Here is a 16,134-nt window from a genome sequence, read left to right as displayed (position 1 = left end):
AAATCCTATAAATTGTGATAATGCAATATGCTTACGAAAACATTCTACATAAAATTTAATTTTATTTCATAAAATACATTGTATTACATATAACATCATTTTTAAAAAATCATTATTTATGTAACGAATGGTGACATCTATTTTCAACATTATTGAAATAATTATATTTTACTTTTAATGTCAAAGTTCGGAAAAAATTGATACAGGATACTGTATAGTCCTTAGAAGAATATATGAAATAATATTTTCGCTAAATAAGATGAAAGTAAAACTACTTATAATCAAACATTGTGACGCGTTTAAAAAAAAAATTTTTTTAAGTATTAGTATTATTTATACATATTATTTAATGATATAGCGAAATCATTTTAATCGTTATTTTCAAATCATTTTGCGTGATGGTAATCCTAAATCTTCATTAGATGTTTTCGTTAAAAGTGATCTTGCACCCAACAATAATTGTTGAAAAGATATCTCTTTTTCTCCTATTTGCTTTATATCAGACGAATTCTGAACCTCCAAGTAAAATTCGTCATCTAAATGATAAAATTATAATATATTAATGACAGTTATATATACCTATAATTATTATATTTTTATTATATTATTACATTCATTCAACATAATGACAAAATTTTTAAAATAACAATTAAAGTTATGCAATTTGTTAATATTATTTTGTTAAAGATTAACACTCATTTTGTGATTTTATTTTAAATTGAATTGAATTTAAATATAATGTTCACTTTACATTATGTGTGTGATGTTTCATATCCATAAGAATTTAATTACATTATTTAAAATAGAAATATATATATTAAACATATATACATTTTTAGGATGTTTTATTTTTGAAATTTATTTTGTATTCAATTTTATTTTATCAATTTTTTAATCATATTTTTTATTTTTGAATATATATGTATATATACAAGAGTTTTAAGAATCATCGCAATTATAATAACAATATAATAAAATTTTACACATTATAATCAATTTACATGTAAACTATAGAATATTTTTACAAAAAACTCTCTGGGTATCTAAAATCTAAAGTATTATATACAATGTCATATACAATGTCATATACATATATTCTAAGCTCGAGGCGCAATCCGGAATTATATTATTGTATCTCTATAAAAATATTGGTAAAGAAATATATCATTTTGCATCGCAAGTTCAAATATTTGAAAGATTCTGACGCACTGAGAATAGCCGCATCGTTTACTTTTACTCCATAATCCCACATATGTTCTATTGAGTTTAAATTTAAAGATTGACTTGGCCACTTAATTACATTAACATTTTGTTCCATGAAAAATGTCTTGATTCATTTTGAAGAAAACACGTTTTATATTTTAATATAAAAATTTTCATGATATTTACTTTATTTTTAACATTATTAATTTAAGATAATAATAGAAATTAAATTATTTTATTATTATTTCTAAAAATATTTGGAAAATATCATATCCATATAATAAATGTTAACAAATAAAGTAATCATTTGATAATTACTTCATATTCTTTATTTTCTGAGATACATAAGTTGAAAGCAAAGTTAACAAATAAAATTTATTTAAAAAAAACGAACATTAGCTTTGTGACAAAAATTAAGAAACATAGTTTATTTAAATTATATAATTATTTTTAAAAAAAATAGTAAAAAAAATCAGTCTTGCGCTAGCCACGTAATATAGTGGAAGTATGGAGACGCGTGAGTCTAATGAAAGCGTAGGTTTTTGATTTGCAGATTCTTGAAAATTCTATTTTTTTGTTCGCATTTTCTGTTGATATTATTTACGTTACAAATGCTCGATGACAAAATGCTACATAAAATTATTATTATATTGCAATTATGATTCGGAATTGTATCTTCATATTCGTGCATTATAATTGTTATATTTGATTAACATCACAAAATAGCTGATTGGACAGTTTTACATTCATTCAACATAATGACAAAATTTTAAAAATAACAATTAAAGTTATGCAATTTGTTAATATTATTTTGTTAGAGATTAACACTTATTTTTTTATTTTATTTTAAATTGAATTGAATTTAAATATAATGTTCACTTTACATTACTATACATAAACATAAACATTAAATAATAAATTGCTATTAAATAGAAGAAAAGTTTTAACGAATAGAAAGGTGTGTGTGTGATGTTTTATATCCATAAGAATTTAATTACATTATTTAAAATAGAAATATATATATTAAGCATATATACATTTTTAGGATGTTTTATTTTTGTAATTTATTTTGTATTCAATTTTATTTTATCAATTTTGTTATCATATTTTTTATTTTTGAATATATATGTATATATACAAGAGTTTTAAGAATCATCGCAATTATAATAACAATATAATAAAATTGTACACATTATAATCAATCTACATGTAGACTATAGAATATTTTTACAAAAAACTCTCTGGGTATCTAAAATCTAAAGTATCATATACAATGTCATATACAATGTCATATACATACATTCTAAGCTCGAGGCGCAATCCGGAATTATATTATTGTATCTCTATAAAAATATTAGTAAAAAAATATATCATTTTGCATCGCAAGTTCAAATATTTGAAAGATTCTGATGCACTGAGAATAGCCGCATCGTTTACTTTTACTCCATAATCCCACATATGTTCTATTGAGTTTAAATTTAAAGATTGACTTGGCCACTTAATTACATTAACATTTTGTTCCATTAAAAATGTCTTGATTCATTTGAAAGAATGTTTCGGATAATTATCATGTTGAAATGACCACTCTAATATAATTTATTATGTTTTAATAATTTGATTTAGATAGTTTAATATATCTTTAAATATATACTCTTTGAATATACTTCTATATTCATATATATATATCTATTAATATTCAGAAATCCTACACCAAATACACAAGATATTTCTATCTTAAATGAAAATAATGAAATGGAATTATTACAATTTTCGAGTGACGAAATAATGGAGTCGATACAAATAGAAGATGCAACAGTGTAAGCTTTCAGATTCAAATTAATACACTATATTTATATAAAATTGTTTCAAACATTATAATTTTTATCTTATAACAATTTTAACGAATTTGTTGTACATATTAATTTTTAATCCAATAGATTTTTAAAACTTTAAATATTTAATTTTATTTTTTATATCTACAAAAATATAAGATATAATAGATTATTAAATCTATTTCAAATTTTGTTAGTGAAATTATAGGTTTCATAGATGAAATAGAGGGCCCAAAAATGGTTGGAACATCCCAACGTTATTGTCTGTTAAAATTTATATTGAATAATAATAGCAGACATAGAGTTCAGGTTGTAGCGTGGAATAAGGAAATCGAAAGAATTGAGCATCATTTGAAACCAAATAGAGTCAGTAAATTATAAGTATATTTAATATATATATATATAGAAATATAGACTTAGAATTTTTGCTTAGAATTTTTGCTTGGTTACTTCTAAGACTTTTTTGGAGGATTTTTAATTAATTCCCATATTCTCCCCTTTAATCTTTCTAAAGAAATGTAAGCAAAAAGTTTCTTAATAATAAGTATATTTATAATAATAAACATGTTATTATAAGCATACTTATAATAACTTAATAAAATTATAATCCAGTAATTAAACATTCATAGTTATTATTAATATAATATTATATTATTTAATTAACTTTAATTTGTTATCGATAATGTATTTTATCATGTCTTTTCATAATTATATTTTTATCTTATAATTAATTTTTGGAAATATATTAATAATTTTTTTATTATAAAAGAACTTTAATAGAATTAAAATTAATTAAATTTATTTAAAAATTTTAATTTTAAAATACAACAAATTTAATTTTACATACGTAATTAAATATTAATGTGTTAAAACATTATATTGTTATTATGTTTCCTTTACATATTCTTGTCAATTAAAATAATAACAAATTTTAAATATAAAATTTTAAAATAAGTTTTATATTTTTTCTTTATTTTAATAATAGAGTATTTAAATTTTTATTAAACATTGTTCATCTATTAGATAATCCATATAGATGGAGGAAAGGCAAAAATTCCTAAAAACACAAATTTTAATAGTGGAACACTCCCCTTTGAAATAATAATACTTTCCAACACCATTATAAATACTTTAGGAGTATTTGACATAAAAGCATCTTTTGATTTGGGTCAGCCAAAGTCGATAACATTTGAAGAAATACCTGATAACTTGAATTGTTATATATGTAAGTATTAACATAATAATTTTAATTACATATAACCTTTTACATTATTACAAAATTTTATTATACTATTAATTTGTACGTAAAATTTCTAATTACGTGTGTAGATAATTATTAATGATATTTTATTACATATTTATATAATTTGAAACAGATTATTAAAAATATATAAAAAATATATCTTCTTACTATTTTTACTTCAAATTTTTATTTGATAAAAGCTTTAATAGAATTAAAGTTAATTAATATTAATTAATAAGTTTTAATCTTAAAATTAAATAAATATATTTTAAATAATTAAATATTATGTGAAAGAATAAATTTATTATTATTCTATTTTATAATAAGTATTTTATATATATTAATAATCTAAATCTAAATTTTAATTTTAATTTTAATAAAAATTTTATCAATTTATAGCAATATGTGGATATATTAAAACAAATTTTAACGTTCTTAATAATTCTTATAAAAGTTATGGATGCGGATCTATAACAGATGGATTATATAAATTACAAGTACAAATTATTGATTACGAACAATATTCTTATTTTGGAAAGGGAGAATATGTAGAGATAAAGGGTTATGTAAAAACAACAAATATGTTATTATAAAATTTCAATTAACAAAGTACTATATATTAATTTCTATATATTAATTTAATATTTTTTTATATTTAATGTTTTTTAAAAATTTATTATATTAATATTTCTATATATTAATTTCTTAAAGTCTTTACACAAAATTTAATATATTAAAATTAAATTTTTAAAATATAAAAATTAATATTATTTTATATACAATTTAATAGATATTAAAGTTTTGAATTTACTAATTATTTAATTCTTATAAAATTAAATAACGTCTATTTATATTTTCATTTCCCTTTGTCTTATTTATCTTTGACGTAAATTAATTTTTTTGTATTACAGATGATTTATTCTATATTGAAGTTGATAATATAGAAAAAATAAAATTAATAAAGGAGAAACGAAGATTATCATTAGCAGAAAGTTTAAAGGCGACGAAAGCAATATTGAAGAGACCAAGTACCGATACATCTGAGAAACAATCAAGTTCAATCAAATTTCTAAAAAAATAATTAATAATTTAAATATATATGATATATACATATATATACATTATATATATTATATTTGTTCCGAATCCGAGCGCCACCGCTGTTCCGCGATTCGCGCGCCACTAAAAGGAAGTCGGAGAGAGGGGCTCCCCCCGTTTTCTTGCACATTTTTTGTAACGTACAGACGACTAACTGTTTTGTAATACTTAAGACATCAATAAATTGTTCAGCAAAGAACATTTGGCGCCCAACGTCGTGAGGCTCGAAACTTGCTCGCGGCAAAAGAAAAAGTAAAGTATGGGTATTCTTTAACAGCGTAGTATACACATAAATGAGTGCATCGGCATCGCTCAAGGATCGAGAGTACGAGGAACGAAAATCCAAGGCATTGGATGCAAAGCATTGCAACAGCAATACTTGAGGGTCTCGTGTGCATGCAGAAGGTCAAACGCAACTAAGGGAGTGACGATAAGAGCATATCAACACGAGCCCGACGGAAAAGGAAAGACATAACCTCAATGACGAGAAAGGGAAACTTGCGGCGCGAGACACGCGGGATTGTTGCCAGGTTAGTAAGGCAATATTAGAGTTCTTCACTATAATAGTAATTTTTCAGAACGAAAATGGCAGACTATAGGGCCATATGTCGTAAAAGGGCCACGCTGAAAGGCCAATTAACGAGGATAAAACTATTTTTCAATGAGTCGGAAGAGGTTACGTTACAAGAGGCGCAAGTCAGATTGTCCACGACGGAACAATTATTCAGGTCATTTGACGAAGTGCAGACGCAGATAGAAAATAAAAGGGAAAACGATGACGGAACGCAGGATCCTCAATTTGTAGCAGAATGTGAGGGTGAACGAACACTATTCGAGCAAATTTATTTTGACGTTGCTGCAACGGCTCAGCAAATTATCAAAGGACATGAACAGCGGGCAATTCAAGATCAAGGGAGAGTTGCTGCTGGACCAATGCAGAGAAGGATGGACGTAAAGTTACCGGTGTTGAGAATTCCCGATTTTGACGGGAGGTGCGACAAGTGGATGCTTTTCAAGGATGCATTCGAATCAATCATTCATGATAATCCCAACCTAACGGATATCCAAAAATTTCAATATTTGCGGAGTGCTCTCGTCGGAGAGGCGGTAGAAGTCATTGTTGGAATGACTACGACAGCTGAGAATTATCAGCGTGCCTGGGACCTTTTGAAGCAGAACTACGACAACAAAAAGTTAATAATTAATACACATGTAAATCAGCTGTTGGACTTACCCGCAGTTGTGAAGAACAAGCCAACATCACTGAGACAATTCATAGTACATATTCGAAAAAATCTGAAAGCATTGGAAGCTCTTCGGATTATTTCCGAGCAATTGGGAGATATAATTCTCGTTCACCTAGCAAAGAATAAATTGGATTTCATGACGCGACTGGGAGCAGGAGCTCGGCCAGGACACCGAGAAAATTCCCAAAACGGATGAATTACTCGAATTTCTTAAGTGCAGCACGTTGGAAATGGTGGAGCACAACAAACCAAAATCCGAGCCATCCAAGTCAACGGAGGGTAAGAAGCCTGAAAAACGAGTAGCATTATCAGCTACGATTCAAGATACATGCAGACGATGTAGCGGGAAGCATCCGCTATACAGGTGTGAAGAATGGGCAAAGTTGAATCCGATGGATAGAATGAAACAAGTAAGGGATTGGCAGCTGTGCATAAACTGTCTCAATCCAGGACACTACGTCAGAGAATGCAAGGCAGCATCGTGCAAGAAATGTTCGAAGAGACACAATACGTTACTTCATTCAGACTGGGAGAAAAAATCGAGTGAGAATCAACAGTCGAAGGAAGATTCAAAGGATTCGTCATCAATAGCGATGCATGCAGCGTCCACGAGGGATGAGAATGAGACAAAAAAGGAGCCGATAAGTATTAATAGCATATCGAAAGGTCCATCACACGTTCTTTTGTCCACAGCCCGAGTTATTGTCGAGGATGATAACGGCAGACAGTATGTCAGCAGAGCGCTTTTAGATCCAGGGTCACAGTCGCATCTTATATCAGATCTGATCAAGCAAATAGGAATATCGACAACCAGAAAGAAACAGTCAATCAGCGGGATAAACAGAGCTACAACAAACATAGAGCGCGTAGCACAAGTAACAATTCGCTCGATGTATGGAGGCTTCGCAGAAAAAATTGACTGTCTCGTACTTCCAGCAATAACCGTGAGACTACCGCAAGTTAGGATTGATAAATCAAAATTTAGCATTCCATCGGGAATAAGGTTAACTGATCCCGCCTTTGACGAGCCAGGGCCGATAGACTTACTCATCGGAGCGGGTTTATTCTGGTCGCTGCTCTGTGAGGGGCAATTGAAACGCCCAAGAGGACAGCCATGTTTACAGAAGACCAAGCTAGGATGGATAGTTGGTGGCGAGCTGATAATAGCTCGTGAGAAGACATCACCTTTGGTTTGCAATTTGGTGACAAACGCGATGCTGCAGAGACAACTTGAGCAATTCTGGGAGCAAGAAGAGATACCAGGACGGCAGTACACTAAGGACGAAGAATCTTGTGAGTCATGCTTTGCGAATACGTTTAAAAGAAGCGAAAATGGACGGTTCATCGTACGACTACCGAAGAAAGAGAATGTCATTCTCGGAGATTCCGAAGAACAAGCTCGAAGAAGGTTAGTAGTTCTCGAACGCAGATTAGCCAAGGATCCTGAACTAAAACGAGCGTATGAAGAATTTCTACGAGATTACCAGGAGCGAGGGCATATGTCCTTGGTAACAGAAGAAATGCAGGATACATCGAGAGAAACATATTATCTCCCGCATCAGCCGGTAGTGAAACCGGACAGCATTACAACAAAACTCAGGGTGGTTTTCGATGCCTCCGCGAAGACTACGTTGGGTACATCTCTCAACGATAGATTGTTGATCGGACCCAATTTACAAGCCGATCTCTTGAAGATTCTTTTGAGGTTCCGGACACACGAATACGTACTAACAGCTGACGTTGCTATGATGTTCCGGCAGATACTAGTAGACGAGCAAGATCGCAATTTACAGCAGATACTTTGGAGAGCCGATCCACAACAACCAATACAGCGCTATCAACTCAACACGGTAACCTATGGCACGGCGTGTGCACCGTTTTTAGCGATGAGGTGTCTTAAACAATTAGCAAATGAAGAGGAAGGAGAGTTTCCAATGGCAGCACAATCATTGAGAAGGGATTGCTATATGGACGATGTCATCACAGGAACGAATAATCTTGACGACGTGATCGAGCTTCAAAAACAACTTACGGGATTGCTTCAACGAGGACAATTTCAATTACGAAAGTGGAGGTCAAACGATCAACGAGCATTAGAACATTTGAGCGAGCAATGCAAGACAGACGATTTGTTGAAAATCGAAGGACAGGAAGCGCTTAAGACGTTGGGCCTTCTCTGGAACGCGAATGAGGATAGGCTGCAATACAGCGTACCATCAAGCTATACTCACAAGATTACGAAGAGAAACGTGCTATCGAAGATTGCGAAAATATACGACCCTTTAGGGTTATTAGGCCCTGTCCTGATCAATGCAAAAATTGTTATGCAGCAGCTTTGGGAGCTAAAATTGGATTGGGATGAGCGCCTACCGCCGTCTTTGTACACAAAGTGGAGTTCATACGAGGATTCTCTGACTCGAGTGAACGAAATCGCCATTCCTCGAAATATTAATCCGGGCAACGCGACGGAGAGATTCGACATATTCGGATTTGGAGACGCTTCGGAAAAGGCGTACGGAGCGTGCCTATATGCAGTAAGCACAGATCGAGAGGGCAACGGGAATTCTCGATTAATCTGCTCGAAGTCGCGGGTCGCACCCGTCAAGACGCAGTCATTGCCGAGATTGGAACTCAGTGCAGCTCTAATGTTGGCAAGGCTATACACAGCAGTCAAAGAGGCCTTCGACTCGAAAATAGACAAGACTTACCTGTGGAGCGATTCAACAATCGTATTGTGTTGGATTCGATTGGAGTCAAATACATTGAAAACGTTTGTATCAAACCGAATATCTGAGATACAGAGACTCACAACGGAAGCTACATGGGTTCATGTGTCATCATCCGACAACCCAGCGGACATGCTTTCGAGAGGCGTTACTGTTGGCGAGCTAATCGGAAAGCAGCTGTGGTGGCAGGGACCAACGTGGATCGTCGACAAGGATCAATGGCCGCATCAAGAAGAGCGCAAGGAAACGCCTATACCGGAGTTGAAAAATGTTACGGGAATCACTGTGCAAGCGGATCAAGAACTTGTGGAAAGGTACTCCTCGTACAACAGATTGAGGCGAATTGTGGCATACTGCTTGCGCTTTAAAAGCAACACAATCGGAAAACGAATAATTGGACCGGTGACAGCAGAAGAGTTTGAGAAATCAGAGAATGTACTTATCAAAATGGTACAACGTCAAGAGTTCTCAAGAGAGACAATCGATCTTCAAAGGGAGCGAGAGCTAAACAAGGCGAGTAAGCTCATAGCGTTTCGACCCTTCTTAGACCAAGAGGGAATAATTCGAGTAGGAGGAAGACTACGTCATGCCGACATTACAACGGAGCAGAAGCATCTTGCCATTTTACCGTCGAAAAATGCGCTGACGACGCTCATAACTCGCCAGCAGCACGAGCGGTTGCACCATTGCGGAGCGGAGCAGCTATTGAACGCACTGAGACAAAGGTTCTGGATTTTAAACGGCAGGAGAGAAGTCAAGAAGGTTCTGAGGAAGTGCATCAGATGTTTTCGATATAAGCCAAGCAGTCCGGACGTCACGATGGGAGATTTGCCTAAGGAGCGAGTAATCGGATTCGCCAGGCCCTTTACTTGTAGCAGAGTGGATTATGCGGGGCCTATAAAGATCAGAGAGAGCAGGCGGAAAGGTAGAATACGCGAGACAAAAGCGTACGTTGCAGTATTTGTGTGTATGAGTACAAAGGCGATACACCTGGAGTTAGTCACGGAACTGACTACCGAAGCATTCATCGCAACCCTAAGAAGGTTCACCGCGAGAAGAGGCATTTGCAATCGTTTCTACTCAGACAACGGTACAAATTTCGTTGGAGCGAATCGAGAGCTCCAAGAAATTTATGAGTTCCTCATCAAGGAAGACACGGAGATTGCATCTTGGCTGGCTAAGCAGCAAGTCAAGTGGAGTTTCATTCCAGTCCGGTCACCGAATTTTGGCGGATTGTGGGAGGCCGCTGTTAAGACCATGAAGAAGCACCTATACACAGTTACAAAGGGGCTGACGCAAACATATGAAGAGTTGTATACATTGCTAGTAGAAATCGAAGCTGTCCTGAACTCGCGCCCACTTACCCCACTATCCAGCGATCCTTCTGATTTATCAGTCCTTACTCCCGCACATTTTATAATAGGAGATTCACTAATTCAACCAATACAACACGAACTCAGCGAGATCCCCGATAATCGGCTGTCACATTGGCAGCATATACAGAAGTTGAGGCAGCACTTCTGGAAAAGATGGCATCTGGAATATCTGCAGGAACTGCAACGCCGACATAAATGGCTAACCAGCCACGGCGATCTCAGAATAAACGATTTGGTTCTTCTTAAGGAGGACAACATACCACCGCTGCAATGGAGGATGGGAAGGATAGTCGCGCTCCATCCGGGGCCCGATTCCGTGACGCGCGTGGCATCCGTTCGTACTATGAACGGACTAGTCAAGCGATCAGTACGTAACTTATGCTTCTTGCCGATGGAGGAGCAATCTGTTACCGAACAGTCCAAAAAAAAAGAGCGCTAATCGCCGCTGATAGCGATGTGTTACTTACTACTAATTAATGTCAATTAGTTTCTTATCTTATACACGTTCAGATTATATTAATTTATACTTTAGTTCTAATGAAGCTCATACGTTTATTTGTTCTTAAAATTATCTGTTACTTAATGATTGCATTATATAGAGTCAGTGATCTAAATTTAATTTGTTGAAAAGCGGACCTTTCAAGGGGGGCGAGATGTTCCGAATCCGAGCGCCACCGCTGTTCCGCGATTCGCGCGCCACTAAAAGGAAGTCGGAGAGAGAGGCTCCCCCCGTTTTCTTGTACATTTTTTGTAACGCACAGACGACTAACTGTTTTGTAATACTTAAGACATCAATAAATTGTTCAGCAAAGAACAATATTATTAATTTCATTTAATTTTTACAGTTAATCGCGATTATATTTTAATTTATTTAAATAATTATATAATTTTGAAATTCAATTAAGCATAATTTCTTTTAATGTTCTCTTAATGTTCTTAATGTTCTTTTAATGTATTTTATTAATTAAAATAAAAATCTTTATTTATAATTAAAATACTTTAAAATGTATTAAATGTGTACTTTTTATAATAATTTTAAAATATAATAAAATGGTAAAAATATTATTCTTCAATTTAAAAAAATTAAATATATATAAATATAGGCTATAAGGAAAAAATTAAAATTGTTTAGTTAGTTTTCATTTTCATTTCAAATACGATTAAAATAACAAAATAATTTCTAATCTTTAATTAAAATAATTTAATTATTAATCTTTAATTAAATAATAATTTTTAATTAAATTAAATATTTAAAATAACAATCTTTTAAATTTTTGTTTGTTTTATCATTTTTTATTATTATATTATAACATAATCATATGTCATATATTTATTTGTTATCTTTCATTAATCTAGTATTTCTTTATAAACATAGTTTTTTATTTTTCTAGTCACATTATCATCATTTAAATAAATTTTTAACGAATCCCAAGAACGAACTCGTGAAAATGCGACATACAGTTGTCCATGACTGAAAATATCTTTTCGAAGATCTATTGCAATTTTATCGAAAGTCTGTCCTTGTGATTTATTTATGGTCATAGCAAATGCTAATTTCACTGGAAATTGTCTTCTTCTGAATGTAAATGGATATATATTTTCGCAATACAAAGTGATACGATTAATAAAAACAATTTCTCCAATTTTATTGCCTGTTAAAATTTCACAACGCAATAAATTATTATCTAAATCTAAAATCAGTAATCTTGTACCATTACATAAACCTTCATTAATACTAAGATTTCTAATAAGCATGACAATAGTGTATTTTCTTAAACGTAATTTATAAGGTGGAAGACACAATGGATTTAAAGAATTGAGATATTCTATTGGAATTATTTCATGTATATCTTGATTATCTCCAGTCGTTTCAAAAGTATCTATACTTGTATAAACTCTCTCTGTCGTTTCGTCCAATAAATTTACTACCTTTTCGTTTATTTCATCAACATCAACATTCCTTGCAGATAATATAACGTAATTAGTCATAATTTTATATTGTTTACGTTTTATAATATCTCCGTACATATCTTTAACCATATCCGAATTTGCGTTTGCTACACATTTTTCTGGAATATGAATATTATCTGAATGGTCATTTAAAGAACCATTACCTAAATTTAATAAAAATTGTGTAAATTCTTTTTCCTGTGGTAAAGTTCTCATATTTTGTGTCAATGAAAATATTTTAAATTGTTTCCATAAAATACTAAATTTTATCGATAAATTTATAATTTCACAACGCGTAGCCTTTTCTTTTACAGGTAATAATTGTCTAAAATCTCCACCAAGAAGAACAATTTTACCACCAAAATATAAATCATTTTGCATTATATCACGTAATGTTCGATCCATTATTTCTAATACATAACGAGGTGCCATAGGAGCTTCGTCTATAATAAAAACATCTACAAGTTTTAACTTTTCAGCCTCTTTAGATTGAATTTTAATATTTGATGTAGAATCAGCAAAAAGAGGAACAGGTAACCCAAAAACTTTGTGTATTGTTCTTCCATTTGGAAGTAATGTTGCAGCAATACCGGTAAATGCCATCGTACTAACTATTTTTTCTCTATTTTTAAGTAAGTAATATAAGGTTGTATAAATGAAAGTTTTACCAGAACCACCTGGACCATCGATATAAAAATAATTATTGTTATTGTTATTTGTTATTGTTGCTTCTAAAATAGTATGAACAATTTCTTTTTATTCTATATTTAATTGTTCATATTGTTGCATACCTATTGATGTATCTTCCTCAATTTGTTCTTCATTATTTATTTCTTGTTCAATAATTTCTTGTTCTAATTCAGGAAAATTAGCAATATTTGAACCTTCCATTTGAAGCACATTAGTAATATAATTATAAACTTTCTTTATTCCTATTATAGGTCCAAATCGTCTTGCATAATCTTCCGACATATCTATTTTAAACTTATCCCATAATTTTTTTGGATGAACTGGTTGGCAATGAATCAAAATTCGTACAAATAAATTACGAAGTCGTCTTGGCATCATCCAAATTTTTGCTTCATTCATTGCACAATACCATTCCTCATCATCTTCTATGAGTCCTAATGCTAAATATGCGGCAGTGAAAGTTTGATGTATTTCGTTATTAACTGTTCTTAATTCTTGAAAACTTGTAGCTCCTTCAACATGTAGTAAAAGTATACGTAAATGAAACAATTCCATCTGAGACGGGTTGACGGTATACATACGACCAATACAATTAAAGTATCTTTGACCTTTCTCCCAGCGATTAATAATTCTGCCATTAATTTTAATTTTTTTAAATACATAATAAGATGGAATATCACTGTATAAATATTGTTTTGCTTCTTCATCTCGAGCATTTAATTAAAAAAAATCTAACAACATTGTTACTCGTTCTATAACTGATCTTATCGCATCATTATTAATATTATCATCGATTATTACATTATGTTCATTTGGTAAATGAACTGGTAAACGAAATATAGCGTGACTTTTTTCTTGCAAAGGTTTACTTAAAATACGCCAACATGCTTTCACGGGTCCAACATACCGAGCTTCAATAAAATCTTGAATTTCATCATGATTTATAGTTTTATCTACATTTTCTCCAATAACTACGGATGCAGAATCATGACCTTTATAAATATATTTATATAAATATTTTACAGATCGTATACTCAAAACTATTTCAACATTAATATGACTATTGAATAAAAGTAAGAGCGTTGGATTAAATGGAACAACATATCGATTATCAACAACGTATCGTCCAGGTCTTTAGTACAGCAATCCATTATTTCTTCGACGATATTGCGGATAACCATCTTCATCCATAATCGTTTCAGATCGAAACGGTTTTGGAAAATGTTTCGAGCATTTATTATTTATCAAACACCAATCTCCACATGGTCCATGAATCATATGTTTCATTACAATATCATGTAAACTTTTATTTTCATTAGAATCAGGAATTTCTGCAGAAATAAATTTATCAACTATTTCAGAATTTGATATTTTATAATTCTTTTTAAAGTAATCGTTTTAAAGTAATCGTTTTAAAGTAATCAACAAATGTATATGTGGTAATCCACGTTTTTGAAATTCTATTACATAAATATATGCCAGAACTTCACCAAAAATTTTTTGTCTAACAATAATATCGAAATTAAATAATCTTTTTTTATATTAAATACCCGAGCACATATATCTGGCCTATCTGCAGATTGTTGATTTAGAAGTAAATTTTCTTTAATTTCGCGCCAATTTGGATTACAAGTCATAGTAACAAAGATATCTGGTTTTCCATATTTCCGAACAATAGCCATCGCATCTTGATAATGTTGCAACATATTGCGCGGTGAACCTACAAATGTCGATGGAAATATAATCATTTTTCCAATATGAGCATTATTATTATTGGCGGTGTTTGCTAAATAATCAATTAATCCTTGATAAGTCTCAGTTCGTAATTGTTTTTGATTCTGCTTACAATAATTAATTCGATCTTTTTCAATTTTTATATAACTATCTACAAGCCATTGTTGAAATAATCGTCTTCCCATAATGAAAATATTAAAATTATCACGTATAGCTATGCGATATTTTACATATGCAGCTCTACTTACTCGTTTATTACAATTCTTACGTTGTAAATTATCATGCCATCCTTGATTACCATATGGATAGAATAATGGATAAATCCACGGTTCTACATTTGGATTCATTGTACTGACTTGTTGTAACGTTTTCTTATTTTTGTTATATATTGTTACATAAGTTTCCGGAATTTCACCATCTGCTGTAGTAGAAAAAACAGCTGCAACTTCATTTACTCTTTGCACATTGTATCGGCCACGATCAATGCCTTTTTTTGTCAAAAATCCCAATTATAATTCACGTATACTATTATTTTCAGTGATTTGTTCAATTTCTTCATGCATCATTCGGTAAGATTGTGCAAAAACATTATTCGTACGCATTATATTATCTATTATATGTAAAATTTCTTTATCAAGATTCGAATTTCGATGTAATCGACATTCTGTTGCTTCATTATTATCCACGATAAAAAGTTGACCATAACTTGGCATTTCGTTAGATGAGGGATATAACGCAGTATTAATTTGATAATAAATTTGTCCTTGAATTTTAAAACAATAAGGTCCACGTCTTTGCGCACTAAAATCTGCTAAGTTTACATTAAATGACGCAAATGAAAATGTATTATTGTAATCACGAATATGATTATAAAAATGACTTGATTTTTGATGATTTCCAATAAATAATTCATGAAGTTCATACGGAGGTTGTGGTAAAGAATCTAACTTAACAGAACCATGGCTGCAACAATCGTTAAATGAATTACCCTTATTAGCTACTTTTTCAGAATTAAAATGTTTTGCACCACAATGT

General features: G+C 31.3%; 2 protein-coding genes across 2 annotated transcripts; both read left to right on the top strand.

Moving 5' to 3' along the window:
* Window positions 1-5,961: 5,961 nt before the first annotated feature.
* LOC145939028 (uncharacterized) lies at window positions 5,962-6,819 on the top strand. The gene has a single exon (XM_083043062.1). It carries the CDS (start codon window positions 5,962-5,964, stop codon window positions 6,817-6,819), a length of 858 nt encoding a protein of 285 aa, XP_082899188.1.
* A 34-nt stretch (window positions 6,820-6,853) lies between these two features.
* On the top strand, window positions 6,854-11,164 carry LOC145939025 (uncharacterized). The gene has a single exon (XM_083043047.1). It carries the CDS (start codon window positions 6,854-6,856, stop codon window positions 11,162-11,164), a length of 4,311 nt encoding a protein of 1,436 aa, XP_082899173.1.
* Window positions 11,165-16,134: the final 4,970 nt, after the last annotated feature.

The sequence above is a fragment of the Prenolepis imparis genome, unplaced genomic scaffold (genome assembly GCF_030444845.1).
Source record: "Prenolepis imparis isolate NDT839.2.m4 unplaced genomic scaffold, iyPreImpa1.0 SCAF_1, whole genome shotgun sequence".
Taxonomy (NCBI): domain Eukaryota; kingdom Metazoa; phylum Arthropoda; class Insecta; order Hymenoptera; family Formicidae; genus Prenolepis; species Prenolepis imparis.
The sequence above is the reverse complement of the archived record's forward strand: the minus strand, read 5'-3'. Positions and strand labels throughout refer to the sequence as shown.

Excerpts from the sequence above, each read along its gene's own strand:
- LOC145939028 (XM_083043062.1), top strand. The coding sequence starts at position 5,962 with ATGGCAGACTATAGGGCCATATGTCGTAAAAGGGCCACGCTGAAAGGC.
- LOC145939025 (XM_083043047.1), top strand. The coding sequence starts at position 6,854 with ATGGTGGAGCACAACAAACCAAAATCCGAGCCATCCAAGTCAACGGAG.